Genomic DNA, 18,009 nt, shown 5'->3' with positions numbered 1-18,009 from the left:
GACCGTGTTACTTACTAAGGCTTGTGGTTTGTCTCACCCCTACTTATTTTCTTTTTTTCAGGAAATCATGATTAGGTGAGCTTGACAACAACAGATGCGCATAACTGAAGTATCTTTGGAGCTAGATCATGTACCCTTCTCTTCCTAGGAGTGTTTTGTATTTTAGAATTTTATTATAAATGTAATTGAATATAATTTTATGATACTCAGTGTTAGTGCACCTCCCTGAATTTTTGTAATCAGTGATGAATACATGAATGGAATGAAACTTTTGTAAAAATGTTTGTTCTTCCTTAGTGCTAGAAAATATTTGCTAAATAAAAAAAGAGGTTAAGAAAATATTTAAAAGAAATAAATATTTGAATTTTTGTTGTATGCTCTATTAAAAAAATATTGGTTCGATTTTTCGTGCAATCTTAGTGAGAGTCTCACGTTACCACATGTATTTTGGGTTTGGATTCAACCTTACCCCCTTGAATCTGATTTGGATTCAATTCCACTGTATTTATTTTATATTCGGGTTTAGATCTAGCAAGATCTGACTCCGATTTGACCCATTTACACCCCTAAACCCAATGGCCAATGAGCATAGCTCAGACCTAACGGACCAACATTGGCCTCCGGTCATCAATCATGACGGGTCCGAGTCTAGTTAGCCAGGGCTCATGATAAGAGCTAAATCGTTCACCATTAGTGGACGGCCAGGATGACCCCGGTGGCACCCTGAGAAACATCAGGACCTGGGGACCGCATATCGGCAGGTTCTGAATTGGACGGTTAGGACGAGTGATAAACTATCATTCAGGACATCTGAACCGTCAAAATAATTACCCCACCTTTCCCAGACGATAATATATAAATCAAACGCGTCAAATGCGCGCACGGAGCCCATTTCTCTCTCTCTCTCTCTCTCTCTGCAACTCCCGCGAGATCTGAATCTGCGAAAGGCCTCTATTAAACCCTAGCCATCGTCTTCAAACCCCAATTCCGATCCTCCTTCCCCAAACCCGAGAAATCTTCCCCCGGAAGGGTGGTGGTGACATTCTTCTGCTGTTGATCGAGGCGTCTTTTGATAGCTTCTTCTTGATCCGAGCCCCCAATTTCAGATCTGAGGTTACCCTATTACTGCTTCTCGTTCGTCTTCGTTTTCTTTGTTTTGATCCGAGATTGATGATTAGATCTGAGCCGATTTTCACTTTTTCCTTCGAGATGAAAATTGGTTTTTGTGGAGTTTCTGAATTTCTCTGTTTTTTTGTTTTAATGGAGTTTTGAGATTGTTCTTTTTGGCGATGCAGGGTTCGGAGTTTGCATTTCTTTGATAGTTGGTGCGGTTGTAATAATTAGGGCTACAGTTAGGGTTAGGCGTAGGGTTGAGAAGTTTGCGCATGATGCTGACTAAATTCGAGACAAAAAGTAACAGAGTGAAAGGGCTGAGTTTCCACAGCCAGAGGCCATGGATTCTCGCGAGTCTCCACAGCGGAGTGATTCAGTTGTGGGATTACCGGATGGGGACACTGATCGATCGGTTCGATGAGCACGATGGGCCGGTCCGTGGGGTCCATTTCCATCGGACGCAGCCGCTGTTCGTCTCTGGAGGTGTGTGTCCGTTATGGTGATTCATTTACGTGGAGTTTTTGTGCTTTTGTTCTTAAATTTGTTGAGTCGAGATAGCCTATTTCTGAATCTGGGATTTGTGTGGTGTCTCCGTTCAATTTAAGTTGCAGGTGATGTATTATTGTTCTTACTCTGCTTAACTGGTGATGTCGTTACATTTTCCTCTTTGTGTCGGGGAAAAAGAATTGTTTGCATAGATCTTGTTTCTTTTTGTTATATTGGGTTGTCTAATGCGAGCCCATGGTGAATAATATGCATTTTGGATTTATTCATGTTGTTATATTGATCCGGTGAGCAAATCTATAGCCAGATCTCTCGGGTGTTGTAGTGATTATAATAACACCAGAAAGAGTTCCCACTGTGGCTGTGAGATGTATGTTTAGAATCCAGTTATTATCCGGCGGCTATGTGTGATCCTTTTGTGCTGTTTCAGTCATCTTGGTGTACTACATTTCAGACTGATTAAGCTCACTCAGATGCATTTTGTCTTTTTTTCTTCATTTAGTACTATACCTTCTAAGTTTTTCTGCTGCGCTCTGGAAATGCACTGATATTTAGCTGTTCTTTTCCCATGCATGATGAACTTCATTTGTTTATGATTCTGCAGTGATAGTTCCTTAATTTGACGGTTACTTCCAGCATCAGTCCAACTCCAACGCTCCTAAGTTCTGATAGAATTTCAAAGTGAATGCTAGTCCCCTGTATGAAATTTCAATTCATCTGTTATTCTTCTGATGTTTCTTCAATAAATTTAAACGTCAAAGTGCTTTTCATTTGTTCCAGTAAGTGGTGTTGTTGAATGCTTTTAATGCAAAATGTAATTGCATGTTTAAATGAAATATCATGTGGAGCACATGTGAGCTGCTGAATAGTTCACATCAGTTTTGTGCCATAAAATCATTTGCTGCTGACGAAAAAGCTAAAATTATTATTGACAGGAGGACTTATAAATGAATTAGTTGATTCAAGGACACCATGACATTCCTTGGCCACAACCAGTTTATTTTGCAAGAGATGACTGGGGCATTCCTGTGATACAGTAATGCTGGCATATTAAAAAGAATTCACAATAGGCATTTACCGATCCAGTGGCTCAGATTGGTATTGCTTTTTATATTCAGCATTGAATGTTTTATATTGTTTGGTCGAAACAAGCAAATTTGGGTGATATGTCATGTCAATAAATGTGGGAGATGTAATTGCATTTTCCTTCTGCTGATATTGTACACTATTAGTTTTAGAGAATTTTGATGTTTTGCTAGTGTCCTTATTGAATTATGCTCTTTGATTCAGGAATAGTGACAATGATTGATGCTTCTGCAGCTGTGCTTTGCCCCAATGTTGTCAATATCATGTCGGACCTTGAATTGTTTTGAAAATGATTCAGGTGAATTGTTCGATTCTGATTCGGTGATGTATTGAACTGAATTGACCAACTTTTAACAAGAAAATGACACCTGTCATAAAAATATTAAAATAATATTAAAAATATGTAAAAATATTTAAGAAATATATTTTAACCATTTTTTTAAATTAAAAAAAAGCTGGATCATCCCTGTACCGTATCAATTTCTGGTCGATACGATAGAAAATTGACTGATTTGCATCGATGATGAAAACATTGCTTTTCCCATTTTTATTTTACAATCTCACTGAGTTTGTTGTTTCTATGAAGCTTGTTTTTTTGCCAAACATAGTGACAAATTCCTGTATTGTGATCCAGTGGGCAGGAACTTGAGAGCTTTAAGAGGTTCTGATTTGGTTAAGGGGCAGGATAGGGAGGTTTGAAATTGGTGGATAAGAATAAAAAATGGAAGTTGAAAATCTTTCAAGGACATTTCTGGTGATTTTCTGGAATTTTTTAAAGAAAATAACGAAATTGCATTATTCATGATTGATGACATTTTTCTGTCATTGTGGCTTGATTTGTAAGTGTCAAACTTCAGGTGAGTTGGTATCTTTTACCATAATTTTCATTATATTTACATGTTTTGAGGGACATACATTGCCTATCAGACTGTAGTAGTGTCCCATATGTATGGTAGATGAATTTTATCTTCTAACTATAGTGCTACTATATATTCTTCTAATTATGGTGGTGATATACATTCTGGTACTCCACTATCACATGCCCTTGTTTCCATTCTCTGTTGTAACAACTGATACTTGGTCAGTGCTACTAGCTTTTGTAGCATATATGGCATTTATTCCGAGGGGGAGAAGCATTAATTTTGTAGTTGGTTATGTGAATTTTGCAGGCACAGTTGGCACTGTTGATAGAAAACATTCCTATTGTTTTAGTAAACCATATTGTGGATTTTGCAGGGGATGACTACAAAATCAAAGTTTGGAATTATAAAATGCATCGATGTTTGTTTACCCTTCTTGGACACCTTGATTACATTCGTACTGTTCAATTTCACAATGAGTATCCATGGATTGTTAGTGCCAGTGATGATCAGACCATCAGGATCTGGAATTGGCAATCACGCACTTGCATCTCTGTGTTAACCGGTCACAACCATTATGTCATGTGTGCCTTGTTCCATCCTAAAGAGGACTTGGTAGTGTCAGCTTCTTTGGACCAGACAGTCAGAGTGTGGGATATAGGAGCATTGAGGAAGAAAACTGTTTCCCCAGCAGATGATATTTTAAGGTTGACTCAGATGAATTCTGATCTATTTGGGGGTGTGGATGCTGTTGTAAAGTATGTTTTGGAGGGTCATGATCGTGGAGTCAACTGGGCTTCATTCCATCCCAGTTTGCCTCTCATTGTTTCTGGAGCAGATGATCGACAAGTTAAACTTTGGCGTATGAATGGTATGTAAATTGAACCCTATGACTACTGTTGATTTGGATAGTTCTTTTGATGCATTTGTTCCTCTGTTTTTTCACTAAATAGTGGTTGTGGCTCTACATTTATAGTTGTGACAATGGACATTTCATTTTCTTTTGTTTGTTCCTAGATACAAAGGCTTGGGAAGTGGACACCTTGAGAGGACACATGAATAATGTTTCTTGTGTAATGTTCCATGTGAAGCAGGATATTATAGTGTCTAACTCGGAGGACAAAAGTATTCGAGTTTGGGATGTAACAAAACGTACTGGTGTTCAAACATTTCGTAGAGAGCATGACAGGTTTTGGATTCTTGCAGCACATCCTGAAATGAATCTGCTGGCAGCTGGCCATGATAGTGGCATGATTGTCTTCAAGCTGGAGAGAGAACGGCCTGCTTTTGCAGTGAGTGGTGATTCCCTGTACTACACAAAAGACCGTTTCTTGCGGTTTTATGAATTCTCTACTCAGAAAGATACTCAAGTAATCCCCATCAGGAGACCTGGTTCCACTAGTTTGAATCAAGGGCCAAGAACATTGTCATATAGTCCTACAGAAAATGCAGTCTTGATCTGCTCAGATGTAGATGGTGGATCATATGAACTATATATCATACTCAAAGACAGTGTTTGCAGGGGTGATACTGCTCAAGATGCAAAGCGAGGAGCTGGAGGTTCTGCCGTGTTTGTTGCTCGCAACAGATTTGCCGTGCTTGACAAGAGTAACAACCAAGTATTGGTTAAGAATCTAAAAAATGACATAGTGAAGAAGAGCAGCCTGCCTATTGCTACAGATGCAATATTTTATGCTGGCACAGGAAATTTGCTTTGTAGGGCAGAAGATAGAGTGGTAATTTTTGATCTCCAGCAGAGGACCATCCTTGGTGATCTTCAGGCCCCATTTGTCAAGTATGTTGTGTGGTCCAATGATATGGAGAGTGTTGCATTACTTAGTAAGCATGCAATTATTATTGCAAGCAAGAAGCTTGTGCATCGTTGCACTTTGCATGAGACAATTCGTGTGAAAAGTGGTGCCTGGGATGACAATGGTGTCTTCATCTATACCACTTTAAATCACATCAAGTATTGTCTTCCTAATGGAGATAATGGAATTATCAGGACCCTTGATGTTCCAATATACATCACAAAGGTTTCTGGTAACACCATCAACTGCTTGGATCGTGATGGAAAGAGCCGTGTTATAGCTATTGATGCAACTGAGTATGCTTTCAAGCTTTCTTTATTAAAGAAGAGATATGACAATGTTATGAGCATGATTAAGAACGATCAGCTTTGTGGACAAGCCATGATTGCATATCTGCAGCAAAAAGGGTTTCCAGAAGTTGCTCTTCATCTTGTCAAAGATGAGAGGACCCGGTTCAGTTTGGCCCTAGAAAGTGGCAACATTCAGATCGCAGTTGCTTCTGCAAAGGAGATAGATGAGAAAGATCACTGGTACAGATTAGGTGTGGAGGCTCTTCGACAAGGCAATGCTAGCATTGTTGAATATGCATATCAGAGGACAAAGAATTTTGACAGGCTCTCCTTTCTCTATCTCATTACTGGGAACATGGACAAGTTGTCTAAAATGTTGAGGATAGCTGAGCTCAAGAATGATGTAATGGGGCAGTTCCATAATGCTCTTTATTTGGGCAGCATCGAGGAGCGTGTGAAGATTTTGGAATCGTCAGGCCATCTGCCTCTTGCATACATGACAGCTGCTGTACATGGGTTGACAGAAACATCAGAAAGGCTTGCAGCTGAGTTGGGGGAGAACACTCCGGCTCTGCCTGCAGGAAAGATGTCTTCACTTCTCATGCCCCCTGCACCCATCTCATGCAGTGGAGACTGGCCCTTGTTGAGAGTAATGAAAGGCATCTTTGAAGGTGGACTCGATAGTGTTGGTAAGGAAAGTCCTGAAGATGAAGAAATTGATGGTGCTGATTGGGGTGAAGATCTGGATATTGCAAATGTAAATGGACAGAATGGTGATGTTGTAGTTGAAGATGGGGAAGTGGGAGAAGGGAATGAGGAAGAGGGAGGTTGGGATCTTGAAGAGTTGGAGCTTCCACCAGAACTTGATAAGTCTAATGCTATTGCCAATTCCCGTGCATTGGTGTTTGTTGCACCAACACCAGGAATGCCAGTAAGTCAGATATGGACCCAGAAATCTTCTCTTGCTGGTGAGCATGCGGCAGCTGGTAACTTCGACACTGCTATGCGTTTGCTGAGCAGGCAATTGGGAATAAGGAACTTCGCTCTTTTGAAGCCTTTGTTCTTAGATCTCTACTCGGGAAGTCACACATACCTACGCGCTTTTTCATCAGCACCAGTAAATTCACTTGCTCTTGAAAAAGGGTGGAATGAATCTGCGAGCCCCAATGTGAGGAGCCCTCCAGCACTTGTTTACAAGTTCTCCCAGTTGGATGAAAAACTCAGAAGTGCCTATAAGGCTACTACTGATGGAAAATTCAGTGAAGCTCTGCGGCTCTTCCTCAGCATATTGCATACTATCCCTCTCATTGTTGTAGAATCAAGGAGAGATGTTGATGAAGTGAAGGAGTTGATTGTTATTGCGAAAGAGTATGTTTTAGGCTTGCAGATGGAGGTGCGCAGGAAAGAACTTAGAGATAAAGTGAATCAACATCAAGAGTTAGCAGCTTACTTCACACATTGCAATCTCCAGAAGGTTCACTTGAGACTTGCATTGTTGAACGCAATGAGTGTCTGCTTCAAGGGAGGCAACTACGTGACGGCAGCCAACTTTGCTCGGCGGCTTCTAGACACAGACCCCCCAGCTACTCAAGCATCCAAAGCTCGACAAGTTATGCAGGCTTGTGAAAGGAATATGAAGGACGCCAACCAGCTCAATTATGATTTCAGGAACCCATTTGTCATTTGTGGGGCTACTTTTGTTCCCATATACCGTGGACAGAAAGTCGTTGTTTGCCCATATTGTACATCATGTTTTGTTCCAGCTATCGAGGGACAGCTTTGCACCGTCTGTGATCTTGCAGTGGTTGGAGCCGATGCGTCTGGGCTGCTTTGTTCTGCTGCACAGTTGAGATAATTGCTTTGGGTATGTAGGCATCGTTCTGTTGCAGTCCAATTGAGATGCGCCACCTTCATTGAACATCTAGACTGTAGAATGTACTACTTGTTGCGGGAATATGAAAACGTTGCAGAAGTTACAGCTGCTGCTTTTAGCTTTCTAAACAGGGGTTGGATTACATGTTCAATTTTTGTTGAATTTCTGGTCTTTGATTTTGATTATGATTTTCTTTTGCTGTTTCATGCAATAAACAAATTTTCCTTGTAGAGAATTTTGGCGTACTGTTCCTGTTGGTTCATCCTATAAGTGTGTCGAGCCTTCACAAGTTTTCCAAGGACACATTCTCAGTTTTAACTCCGTGGTTCAGGAGAGGGTGTTGCGTGTGCACCCCCAGAATCCGGGGTCCTGAGCGCCGTGTGGTGCTCAATCAGGTGTACGGGGGCGCTGTACACTGCCGTACATCCCATAGGCTGATGTACAGCAGTGTACGGCACCCCCTACACCCGACTGAGCACCACGCGACACTCAGTCGGGACCCCGGAACATGCACTGTAGCTACAGTGCTTGTTCCTGGGGTGCACATATAACCTGCCCGGGTGGTTCAGGGGTAGTATGTATAACATGGATTTTCCTTGGTTGAAATTTGTTTTCTATTGAATGTGTATGTTTCTTTTGATTAGCAAAAGCTTATCCCCATGGAACTCGTGTTATTTTTTGCTTTATATAATGAAGATTTGTGCAATTTTTCAACATTGTCATTCTCGTTATTGATGATTTATGCTTCTGTCTCCGCCTTTTGGCTAAGATCAAGTGTAGTATCTGTTCTGGTCAGATCATTTATGCTTGTGAATTGATAAGGATAAAATGGACATGGAAGTGATGATGATATTGTTGGCATTAAAAATAAAAATCAAAGATTTGGTGTGTAAAATATCAATCCCTGTTGAGTAATCAGGGGATAACAATGAATCTTAAGGTTGATTGGTTCGGAAAAATGTTATTTCTCATTTCTTGTTCATGATATACCGATTTTAATGTATCGTGAAGTCTCTCTCTCTCTCTCTCTCTCTCTCTCTCTCTCTCTCTCTATATATATATATATATATATATATATAGGGGTGGCAATTTCTGACACGACCAGCCAACCCGTCTCTTAGGCGGGTTCGGGTTGGGCTTAAGCCAACCCATTTAATAAACGGGTCGACCCGCGTAACCCGTTTATTAAACAGGTCGGGTTCGGGTTGGGGGTATGCCAACCCGGCTGACCCGTTTAATAAACGGGTTAGGCGGGTGGGTCAACCTGCCAACCCGACCCGTCAACCCGCGAACCTGAAAACCCGTTTACCCGACCCAACCCATTTATTAAATGGGTTGGCGGGTCGTGTCGGGTTACCCATTTATTAAACGGGTCGGGTTCGTGTTTGCCACAGCCAACCCGTTTAATAAACGGGTCGGGTTTGGGTTGAGGTATGCTGACAATCCGACCCACCAACCCGACCCGATTGCCACCCTTATATATATATATATATGGGAGAGTAGCAAACTTATTGACCATAGCACCTATATTATTACGAAGCTTTTTCTTTTCCGTTTTGTGGGGAAATGTAACAGCATCGTGTATGGATGGGTGCTTTCGCATGTGTCTCATAAATTAACTAGATACAAGGAATGCGCCTTCTCTTTTTGAAGGGAGGTTGGGACTTCTATGATCGAATGTGGTGAAAATAAGTTGAACGAGTCGGTTGCAAGTTCATTGGTGTGAAAAGTAAAAAAAAACTCTACGTTCCTTTTGCCCACCAGGGAGTACGCCCAGCTTCCATTTCATAGAAATCACACTTGTGGGTTTTGAACTAGTGATGTATAACGTCTTTCAAAAATCCAATCTTTTTAAAATTTTCTAACAGCTCACCTGAACGCAAACGCAAGTATATATTAGCCTCCTACCAGTATGAAATCCATAAACGCAAAATAGTATGCCAACAAGTTCGTATGTATATATATCAACAACTGCATACACATATGTCCTTTTCGTGTGCATATATATATATATATATATATATATATATATATATATATATATATATATATTATAATTCTATGAACTACAGATATGCCACCACAGTCCGGAGAAAGACTGCGATCACAAACAATGCACTAGCAAGTAATGGCACTTGGCTGATTATATACTCATGGTAAGCAGGCTGGTTCAGTTTGAATCCAGTCTGCCGCACCTGAGCAGGTGCAGCAGTTGTTGTCGCCCACCCTGCTCAGTAAAACGAGTTGTTGTGTTCAGCAAGGTGCAGTGCCATGCTGACAGCCACACGGCATTAATCGGTTGTGGTTTGGTAGACTACAATCAGTCTGCCATATATATATATATATATATATATATATATATATATATATATATATATATATATATATATATATATATATATATATATATATATATATATATATATATATATATATTCGCTGCGACAGTCATGGTGACTGTCGCAGCGAATGCCCGAACTAGCAAGTTGGGGGTTGAGTAGACCCGGCCTGTCAATCTTCTGGCATGCTGTCGTGAGCAGCAAAAACGCTCAAGAGGGTGTTGTGTGCCCTGCTGTAGCACTGTTGCACACAAGCCAGTTGTAACACCTGTGGATTTTTTTTGTTAACGTTTTAATTTGAGCCAAATTCAAGCAAAAATAAGGTTTAAATCAAGTTAAATTTAGGCAAAATTCAATAGTTTAATTTGAACAAGAACTCTAATTAGGTTCGTATATCTCGTAGGAGATTAGATTTGGTGATTTAAGTTATGGATTGGATTTTTTGGACTGATATTCATAAAGATATTGATTTATTTTTGAAATAGGTCAGAAATAAAATATCAGACATCACAGATTTTTGTTTCTCAGAAAATATTTTTGTAAAAACCCATTTTAAGATCATAAAACCTTTAGAATCTTATTATTTTTTATTTGATTAGGCTTAATATGAATTAATACATAAATAACACCATAAAATTACATTATAATTGAATCTAATATATAAATACATGAAACCCTAATTATGTCTGTTTCTTAAAATCATTTTTAGGAAAAACTCATGATTTACCTTTTTTGAACCTAAGAAACAATTTCTTCAACCAAGAAAAATGTGTAGAATAGATCAAGAACATGATCATATGTTGTTAGAAACAAATTAATCTAATCATGCATGCTCCAAGTGCGTAAAAAGCATCGACTACGTAAATCTTACCTGAGAATCGATAGATCTTTTTGGATAAAATGAGGAAAATAGGTAATCTGATATCTACACCACCTCCACCAACGAAGTATGTGCAGGTTCAATGGTTGCACAACCCTACTCCAGATCTCCTAGACGTTTTAGGAGAAGAGAGAAAGCAAAAAACAAAAAGGAAAAAAGAATAGAGAAAGAAAGAGAGAGGGAGGGAGAACTAACCTTGTTAATCCTCTTCATGAGCGCCTCTATTTATAGATGGGCTTAGGTAAGAGTCTCATCTCTAATATAAGAGGTTAATATTTATTAATACAATAAAATTATGACACTTAATTCAATAAATTTCAAAATTAATTAAGCTAGTGAAGAAAAGTGAAAACTTCTTACCCTGCATAGGGCTCTAGTGATATGGTACCATTTTGGGAGGCCTACAGACCCAAAGACTCAACATAATTTGATGTTTAAATAGTCGATTTGATAGCCCTCAAAACGTAAATCATTATAGTGGTCTTAGATTTAATTGTACACATACAGATTGACAAGAAAATTTAGTCAATGTCAAAAAATGTTAATTTTTAATCTATAATTAGGCATAAACTTTGGTCAATGATAAAATGCTAAAATCAACACCAATTTGGGCATATAGATAGTCTATTTTGATGCCCTCAAAATGAAAAAAGTCAAGGTCAACTCCGATTTAATATATGAGCTACTGATCGGCCAAAATTTTTATCAAAACAATAATGATGTTATTCAGATCATCTCACCCTATAGGTCTAATCCAATGAGATTAGAACCAAATCCAAAATCCATAATCTAAAAATATACAAATTATTTACTTTCTTGTTTAGTCCACATATTTTAGATTTTTCAATTATTCTTGAAATTTTTTTAATAACTTGAGACAAAAATTCATAATTAATCAAAATAAAATAAATCAAAAATTCATAATTATAGTCATAAATGCACCAATAATCCATCATTTATTTATTTTAATTATTAATGAAAAATCTCAGGTTTTACACAATCGGTGGATTAAGAAAATACCAGAGGTTTATAGATCCTAGCAGCCTTTTGTTGTCGACGTAAAGGGGTGGAGAAAACACTTCTGTTAGGTGGTCGTCAAACCCGGCGACACCATCTTGTGGCTTTTGGATTTCCACTTATGAGACCCTATAGCCACACTGGATCTGTAAACAAGATTTGACACTTTCATTCTTCAGTTCCTCTCTAAATAACCTTCTACCGCATATAGATTTTTATGATTCTAGTCTTTGAATTGATAAGATAGACTTTTTATTAACGAGCCCATTGTTCATAACATCAATTAGATTGATATCCACACGATCCAGTTATTCCTACAATATACAAAGTACAAGATTGAGACATGCAAATGACCGTGATGAATGATTGGTAACAAAAGGCCAACTGAAGGATCATACGCAACCTTTGGGTAAAGGTTTAAACCTTTCTTATAACGCCCTAAAAATTTTAACCTTAATTATTTTTCAAATATTGAAATTTTGAGACCAATTTTTTTTATAAGTATAAGTAAATCAGATCTTATAATGCGGAAACGATTTTAAAAAATGGTTAAGACTTTGGGCGGGGTTACACTAAATATAACAATCAAATCAAAATGTATGGGATATACACATTTCAAACCACGTGCAATATAAGACTGAAATATAAAGAGTTTTAATTTCATTTCAAATCAGAGTATAAAAGCAATAGTTCAGTTTCTACATGATCAAGTACTTAAAACGAAAAGATCATGTCTACCAAGATCGCAAGGTAAGAGTGGACCCTCGAGGATGCAGCTCGACCAGTCATTTTTTCCAACTACTCATCATACTTTACCCGCATTACCTGTCTTCTATAAAATGGGGTCATGATATATTATTCATCAATCATCAAGTGATAGACAAGGGAACACCGTCCTATGAGTCATTCATTTCAAGCTTTCGAACATAATGCATTTAAAAGCATTTCATCACTTAATATTCTATTCAACCTTAACTCACATAATAAAGCATAATCTATATGCATTCAAGTCATATAAGTCATCGCATATATATATATATATATATATATATATATATATATATATATATATATATATCTAAGACATTCAGATCATTGCATCATTTTCATATACATTCATAATTCTTATGAACAATAAGTCAACTCATTGAAAGTGCACTAGGATCGAGGCAACGAGCATTAGAGGGGGGGTGAATAGTGCTTTTAAAACTTTCTGCGGAATATTGAAGGATTTTGCAAATCTCAAAGCAAACACACAAAGAACACGAGATTTTATCCTGGTTTGGTCAAACCCGACCTACATCCAGTCCCCAAGCAAAACCCGCTTGAGATTTTCCACTATCAACCTTGTAAACTACAAGATCACACAGACCATAACCGGTCCCACTTTCAGTAACAATCCCACTGAAAGCAAACAACTCCTTTACACCAAGGAGTCCTTTTTACACAAAAGAAATAACAACTTACAATACAACCTATGAGCCTTTCTTTTGAATGCAAATGAGATGCAATTGGCTTTTGAGGTTGTTGAAACACTCTACTCACGAATTCACTATCTCTCAAAGTGATTTGAGTGAAAAACTGAAGTAAAAATATCACGTGAGTAAGAAAACAAATACTTGACTGAATAAGAGTGAAAAGCAAGATTCAAATCGATTGAATTGTTGTTTTTTAGTGTAAAATGCACTCATATTTATAGTTAAAAGATTCCATACGTTGAGAGTATGAAAGGGTGTCAAAACGATCTATTTCGAACGATCAAAATGTTTGAAAAATGAAAAGACACGCCTTTTTGAAGTTTCAGGAAAACGACAAAATTAGTCGACTGAAACATCAGTTAGTCGACTAATAGTTAGTTATTAGTAGACTGACAGTTATCGTCGGTCGACTGATCTGTTAATCGAGCCGTTTGAAAATCTGAACTTTTGAAACTTAGTCGACTTAAGAAAAGTTAGTCGACTGATAATATCATCAGTAGACTGAAAAACCTTTTAGTCGACTGCTGCTAAAAACTTCTGAAAAACAAACATTCTGTTCGGTCGACTGATAAAAAGCATTAGTCGACTGCTGCTAAATTTTCAGAAAACACATGTTCTGTTCAGTCGACTGATAAAACCATTAGTCGACTGCTGCTAATTTTCCAGAAAACAGACATTCTGTCTAGTCGACTGATAAAACCTTCGGTCGACTAATTTGACAAGAATGATTTTTTAAAAAATATGGCACGAAAGGATTAGTCGACTGATAAGTCTATTGGTCGACTAATAAACATGAAAATTTAAGAAAAGAGTTTTCTAAAAAGATTTTCAAAAGAGTTTCTTTTTGAAAAGTTTTTCTAAAGACTTTTGAGGTGAAATGCAACCTAAATATGCACTCTAAGTAAGGCTCTTACAAGAATTTAAGACTTTTAATGAATTAAACATTTGCACACTAGTCTTCAAGAATTCTTCACTGAATTCTTCAATTTCTTCATAGCCTTAGCTGAAATGCAGTTGATTATGCTTGCTCATCATCAAAACCTTGTACTTGAAGTATCATGTATGGCTTCATTGTCGTAACAATCTCCCCCTTTTTGATGATGACAAACTTAATCAAAGATGAAGCATTTAGATGCATAGATGGAGATTTTACTCCCCCAATCAATATGTTGCAAAACATTAAAAGTTAGCACATTTAAAGCACATATAATACATATTGATTGGTTTGCATTTCCATTCATCATGCATTTAGAAATACATTCATTCAAAGCTTTCTTTTTCTCTTAATTTTGCATTTCTCATGCAAGATCTCCTGTAATGTAATTGCTATCATCTTTTTCTCAAGATCTCCTTGCAATTTCAAAGTAATGCTATCTTTATCTTTTTCTCCCCCTTTGTCAAAATAAAAAAGAGTAAGGGCAAAAATAGCATAAGCAGAAATAGACTTTTAACTCGTATCTCTATTTTAAAACACGGCAAGAGAGTTCCGGCGTGTTTTGAAGATGCGCCAGTCACTGCAAGAGGATTCCGGCGTTTCAAGATCACGGCCAGAAGATTCCGGCGTCTCCCTGTTACGGTAAGAAAATCCCGACGATGATGGAGTCGAACGGCACTCCGAGGGTTTTTCGGAAGAGAGAGAGAGGCAAAAGAGAAAGAGGGGTTTTTGGTTTTAAGGGTTTCATTTTTAAGAAAAAACGAAAAGGTACGAAGTGAAACGATGCCTCTTTTTAAAAAAAAAAAAACGGGTTTTAAAACAAATCCAAGGGGTGTCGGGTCCCTTCACTTAAATTTTTTTTTTAAAAAAAAGTTTAGTCGACTAAAACTTTATCGATAGACTAAAAAAGTGTGACTTATTCTAAAAATATCATCAGTCGACTAGAAATATATCGGTCGACTAATATGGTGCGATACATTCCAAAATATAAAACATCAGTCGACTAGAATTTTATCGGTCGACTAATATAGTGCGATTTTGAGATTGTGTTCAAAAATCAGCATTTTTATAAATCCAAAAACGAGCAAATACCTAGTTCTCACCTAATTCTCATAAAATTTTCATTTTTAAGAGGTTTAGTGAAGATATCGGCATGTTGTTCTTTAGTGGAAATAAAATTTAACGAAATATCTCCTTTTAACACATAATCTCTTAAAAAATGATGTCTGACTTCAATATGCTTAGTTCTTGAGTGCTGAATAGGATTTTTCGAAAGATTTATAGCACTAGTGTTATCACAATAAATAGTTGTTGTAGAGTAATTCAAACCAAAATCTTTTAAGGTCTGTTTCATCCAAAGTACTTGTGAACATGCTAAACTAGCCGCTATATATTCAGCTTCAGTTGTTGAGAGTGATACTAAATTTTGCTTTTTACTAAACCAAGAGACTAAGGAATTTCCCAAAGAAATGACAAGTTCCACTAGTACTCTTGCGATCAGATTTACTTCCTGCAAAATCTGCATCACTATATGAAACTAAATCAAAGGAAGATGATTTTGGGTAAAACAAACCGAAATCTGAAGTATCTTTCAAATAACGAAGAATTTGTTTTACTGCAGTTAAATGAGATTCCTTTGGATTAGCTTGAAATCTTGCACACATACAAACACTAAACATAATATCAGGTCGACTAGCAGTTAAGTATAATAGAGATCCGATCATACCTCTGTAGAGCTTAGTATCTACACTTTTACCATTTTCATCTTTATCAAGAGAAGTAGTTGTACTCATAGGATTCCTTCTTGATTTCGATGAGTCCATCCCAAATCTCTTGAGAAGTTCTTTTGTATACTTAGCCTGATTGATGAAGATCCCTTCTTCAGTTTGCTTTATTTGAAGTCCAAGGAAGTAGTTTAATTCGCCCATCAAGCTCATTTCAAACTCTTCCTGCATAGCCTTAGCAAATGCTTTACAAAGAGAATCATTAGTAGAACCAAATATTATGTCATCAACATAAATTTGCACAATAAGAATATCTGAATTAAAATGTTTAATAAATAAAGTGGAGTCTACCCGACCAATGGAAAAACCAGATTGTTCTAGAAAATTTCGTAGTCTTTCATACCACGCTCTTGGTGCTTGTTTGAGTCCATACAGAGCTCTTTTCAATTTGTAGACCTTTTCTGGATATTTCACATTTTCAAAGCCTGGAGGTTGCTCTACATAAACTTCTTCATTGATGTGTCCATTTAAGAATGCACTCTTAACATCAATTTGATATAACTTGAAGTTTATGTAACTAGCAAAAGCAAGCATCATACGAATTGACTCTAATCAAGCCACTGGTGCATAGGTTTCATCAAAATCTATGCCTTCTTCTTGATTATAGCCTTGTGCCACTAGCCTTGCTTTGTTACGAATGACTTCACCATTTTCATCTAGCTTATTTCGGAAGACCCATCTTGTTCCAATTACTGGATGATCCTTTGGTCTATCAACTAGATCCCAAACATCATTCCTAGTAAATTGGTTAAGTTCTTCAGACATGGCTAAAAGCCAAAATTCATCATCACATGCCTCATTGATATTCTTTGGTTCTAATTTAGATATGAAAGCAACATTTGCAATATATTTTTCTAACTGCCTTCTAGTTTGGACACCACTCTTTATTTCACCAATAACTTGTTCATGTGGATGATTAGGAACTTCTTTCCAAACCGGTTGAAGAGGAATATTTTCTTGAGAAGTACTCTCTATCAAGGGTTCTTCTTGAAGTATTGCTTCTTCTTCTTCGCTTAGAGGTATAACCTGCTCACAATTCTCATCAAATGCAACATGTAGAGATTCTTCAATACAAGATGTTCTTTTATTGAAAATACGATATGCTTTACTTCTAGAAGAATATCCAAGAAATATTGATTCATCTAATTTTGAATCAAACTTATCAAGATTATCTTTGGTATTTAACAAGAAACATTTACTACCAAAAATTTTGAAATATGAGATCTTTGGTATACGATCATAATACAATTCAAAACATGTTTTATGTAAAATTGGTCGAATAAGAACACGATTTAAGACATAACATGCTATATTAATTGCTTCAGCCCAAAAATATTTTGGTAAATTTTTATCTTGAAACATGGTTCTAGCACATTCTTGCAAAGTTCTATTCTTTCTTTCAACAACTCCATTTTGTGGAGCTGCTCTAGGAAAAGCAAAGTTGTGAGATATACCATGTAAATCACAAAACTTTAGAAAAGATTCATTTTCAAATTCACCACCATGATCACTACGAATTTTAATAATAGATGTAGATTTTTCATTTGTAATTCTTCTACAAAGTTTAGAAAATTCTGAAAAAGCATCATTTTTTCTTTTTAGAAAAATCACCCATGTAAACCGAGAATAATCATCTACTATAACAAAAGCATACTTGATACCATTCAAACTTTGAATTCTAGATGGTCTAAATAGATCTAAATGTAAAAGTTCAAGAGGACGTTTTGTTGAAACTATATCTTTAGCTTTAAAAGAACTCTTGATTTGTTTACCCCTTTGACAAGCATCACATAAGTGATCCTTTTTATATGGTATTCTAGGTAGGCCTCTTACAAGATCATTCTTGGATAATTTTGAAATAATTTTAAAATTAACATGTCCAAGTCTCTTGTGCCATAACCATTTAATATCATTTGAAACAATAAGACATTTTTCATTAAAAGAGGGTAATTCATCTAGATATAGTTCATACACATTGTTTCTTCTTTTACCTTTAAAAATGATCTTTTTAGATTGAAAATCAGAAATTAAGCATAAATC

General features: G+C 36.9%; 1 protein-coding gene and 1 pseudogene across 10 annotated transcripts; both read left to right on the top strand.

Moving 5' to 3' along the window:
• The first annotated feature begins 877 nt into the window (after nt 1–877).
• Nucleotides 878–7,772, top strand: LOC149842389 (coatomer subunit alpha-1-like). 10 transcript variants are annotated; one of them, XM_089999120.1, is made up of 6 exons: nt 1,457–1,596; nt 2,222–2,298; nt 2,908–3,001; nt 3,338–3,560; nt 3,940–4,434; nt 4,581–7,772. In XM_089999120.1, the coding sequence occupies exons 4-6, from the start codon at nt 3,512–3,514 to the stop codon at nt 7,517–7,519; spliced, it is 3,483 nt and encodes a 1,160-aa protein (XP_089855246.1). In that variant the 5' UTR covers nt 1,457–1,596; nt 2,222–2,298; nt 2,908–3,001; nt 3,338–3,511; the 3' UTR covers nt 7,520–7,772. The 10 variants fall into 10 exon arrangements, with proteins under 10 accessions (XP_089855240.1, XP_089855246.1, XP_089855245.1 ...); XM_089999119.1 differs by having other exon boundaries at nt 2,222–2,315; XM_089999118.1 differs by having other exon boundaries at nt 2,222–2,715.
• A 508-nt stretch (nt 7,773–8,280) lies between these two features.
• Nucleotides 8,281–8,443, top strand: LOC149842388 (U2 spliceosomal RNA; annotated as a pseudogene).
• Nucleotides 8,444–18,009: the final 9,566 nt, after the last annotated feature.

This window comes from Nuphar pumila, chromosome 3 (genome assembly GCF_984573655.1).
Source record: "Nuphar pumila chromosome 3, dmNupPumi1.hap1.1, whole genome shotgun sequence".
Lineage (NCBI taxonomy): Eukaryota > Viridiplantae > Streptophyta > Magnoliopsida > Nymphaeales > Nymphaeaceae > Nuphar > Nuphar pumila.
This window is presented reverse-complemented; position numbering and strand designations above follow the sequence as displayed.

Excerpts from the sequence above, each read along its gene's own strand:
- LOC149842389 (XM_089999114.1), top strand. The coding sequence starts at position 1,386 with ATGATGCTGACTAAATTCGAGACAAAAAGTAACAGAGTGAAAGGGCTG. Across the intron at positions 1,597-3,939 it reads GCCGCTGTTCGTCTCTGGAG|GGGATGACTACAAAATCAAA; the intron begins GTGTGTGTCCGT and ends TGGATTTTGCAG. Across the intron at positions 4,435-4,580 it reads TAAACTTTGGCGTATGAATG|ATACAAAGGCTTGGGAAGTG; the intron begins GTATGTAAATTG and ends GTTTGTTCCTAG.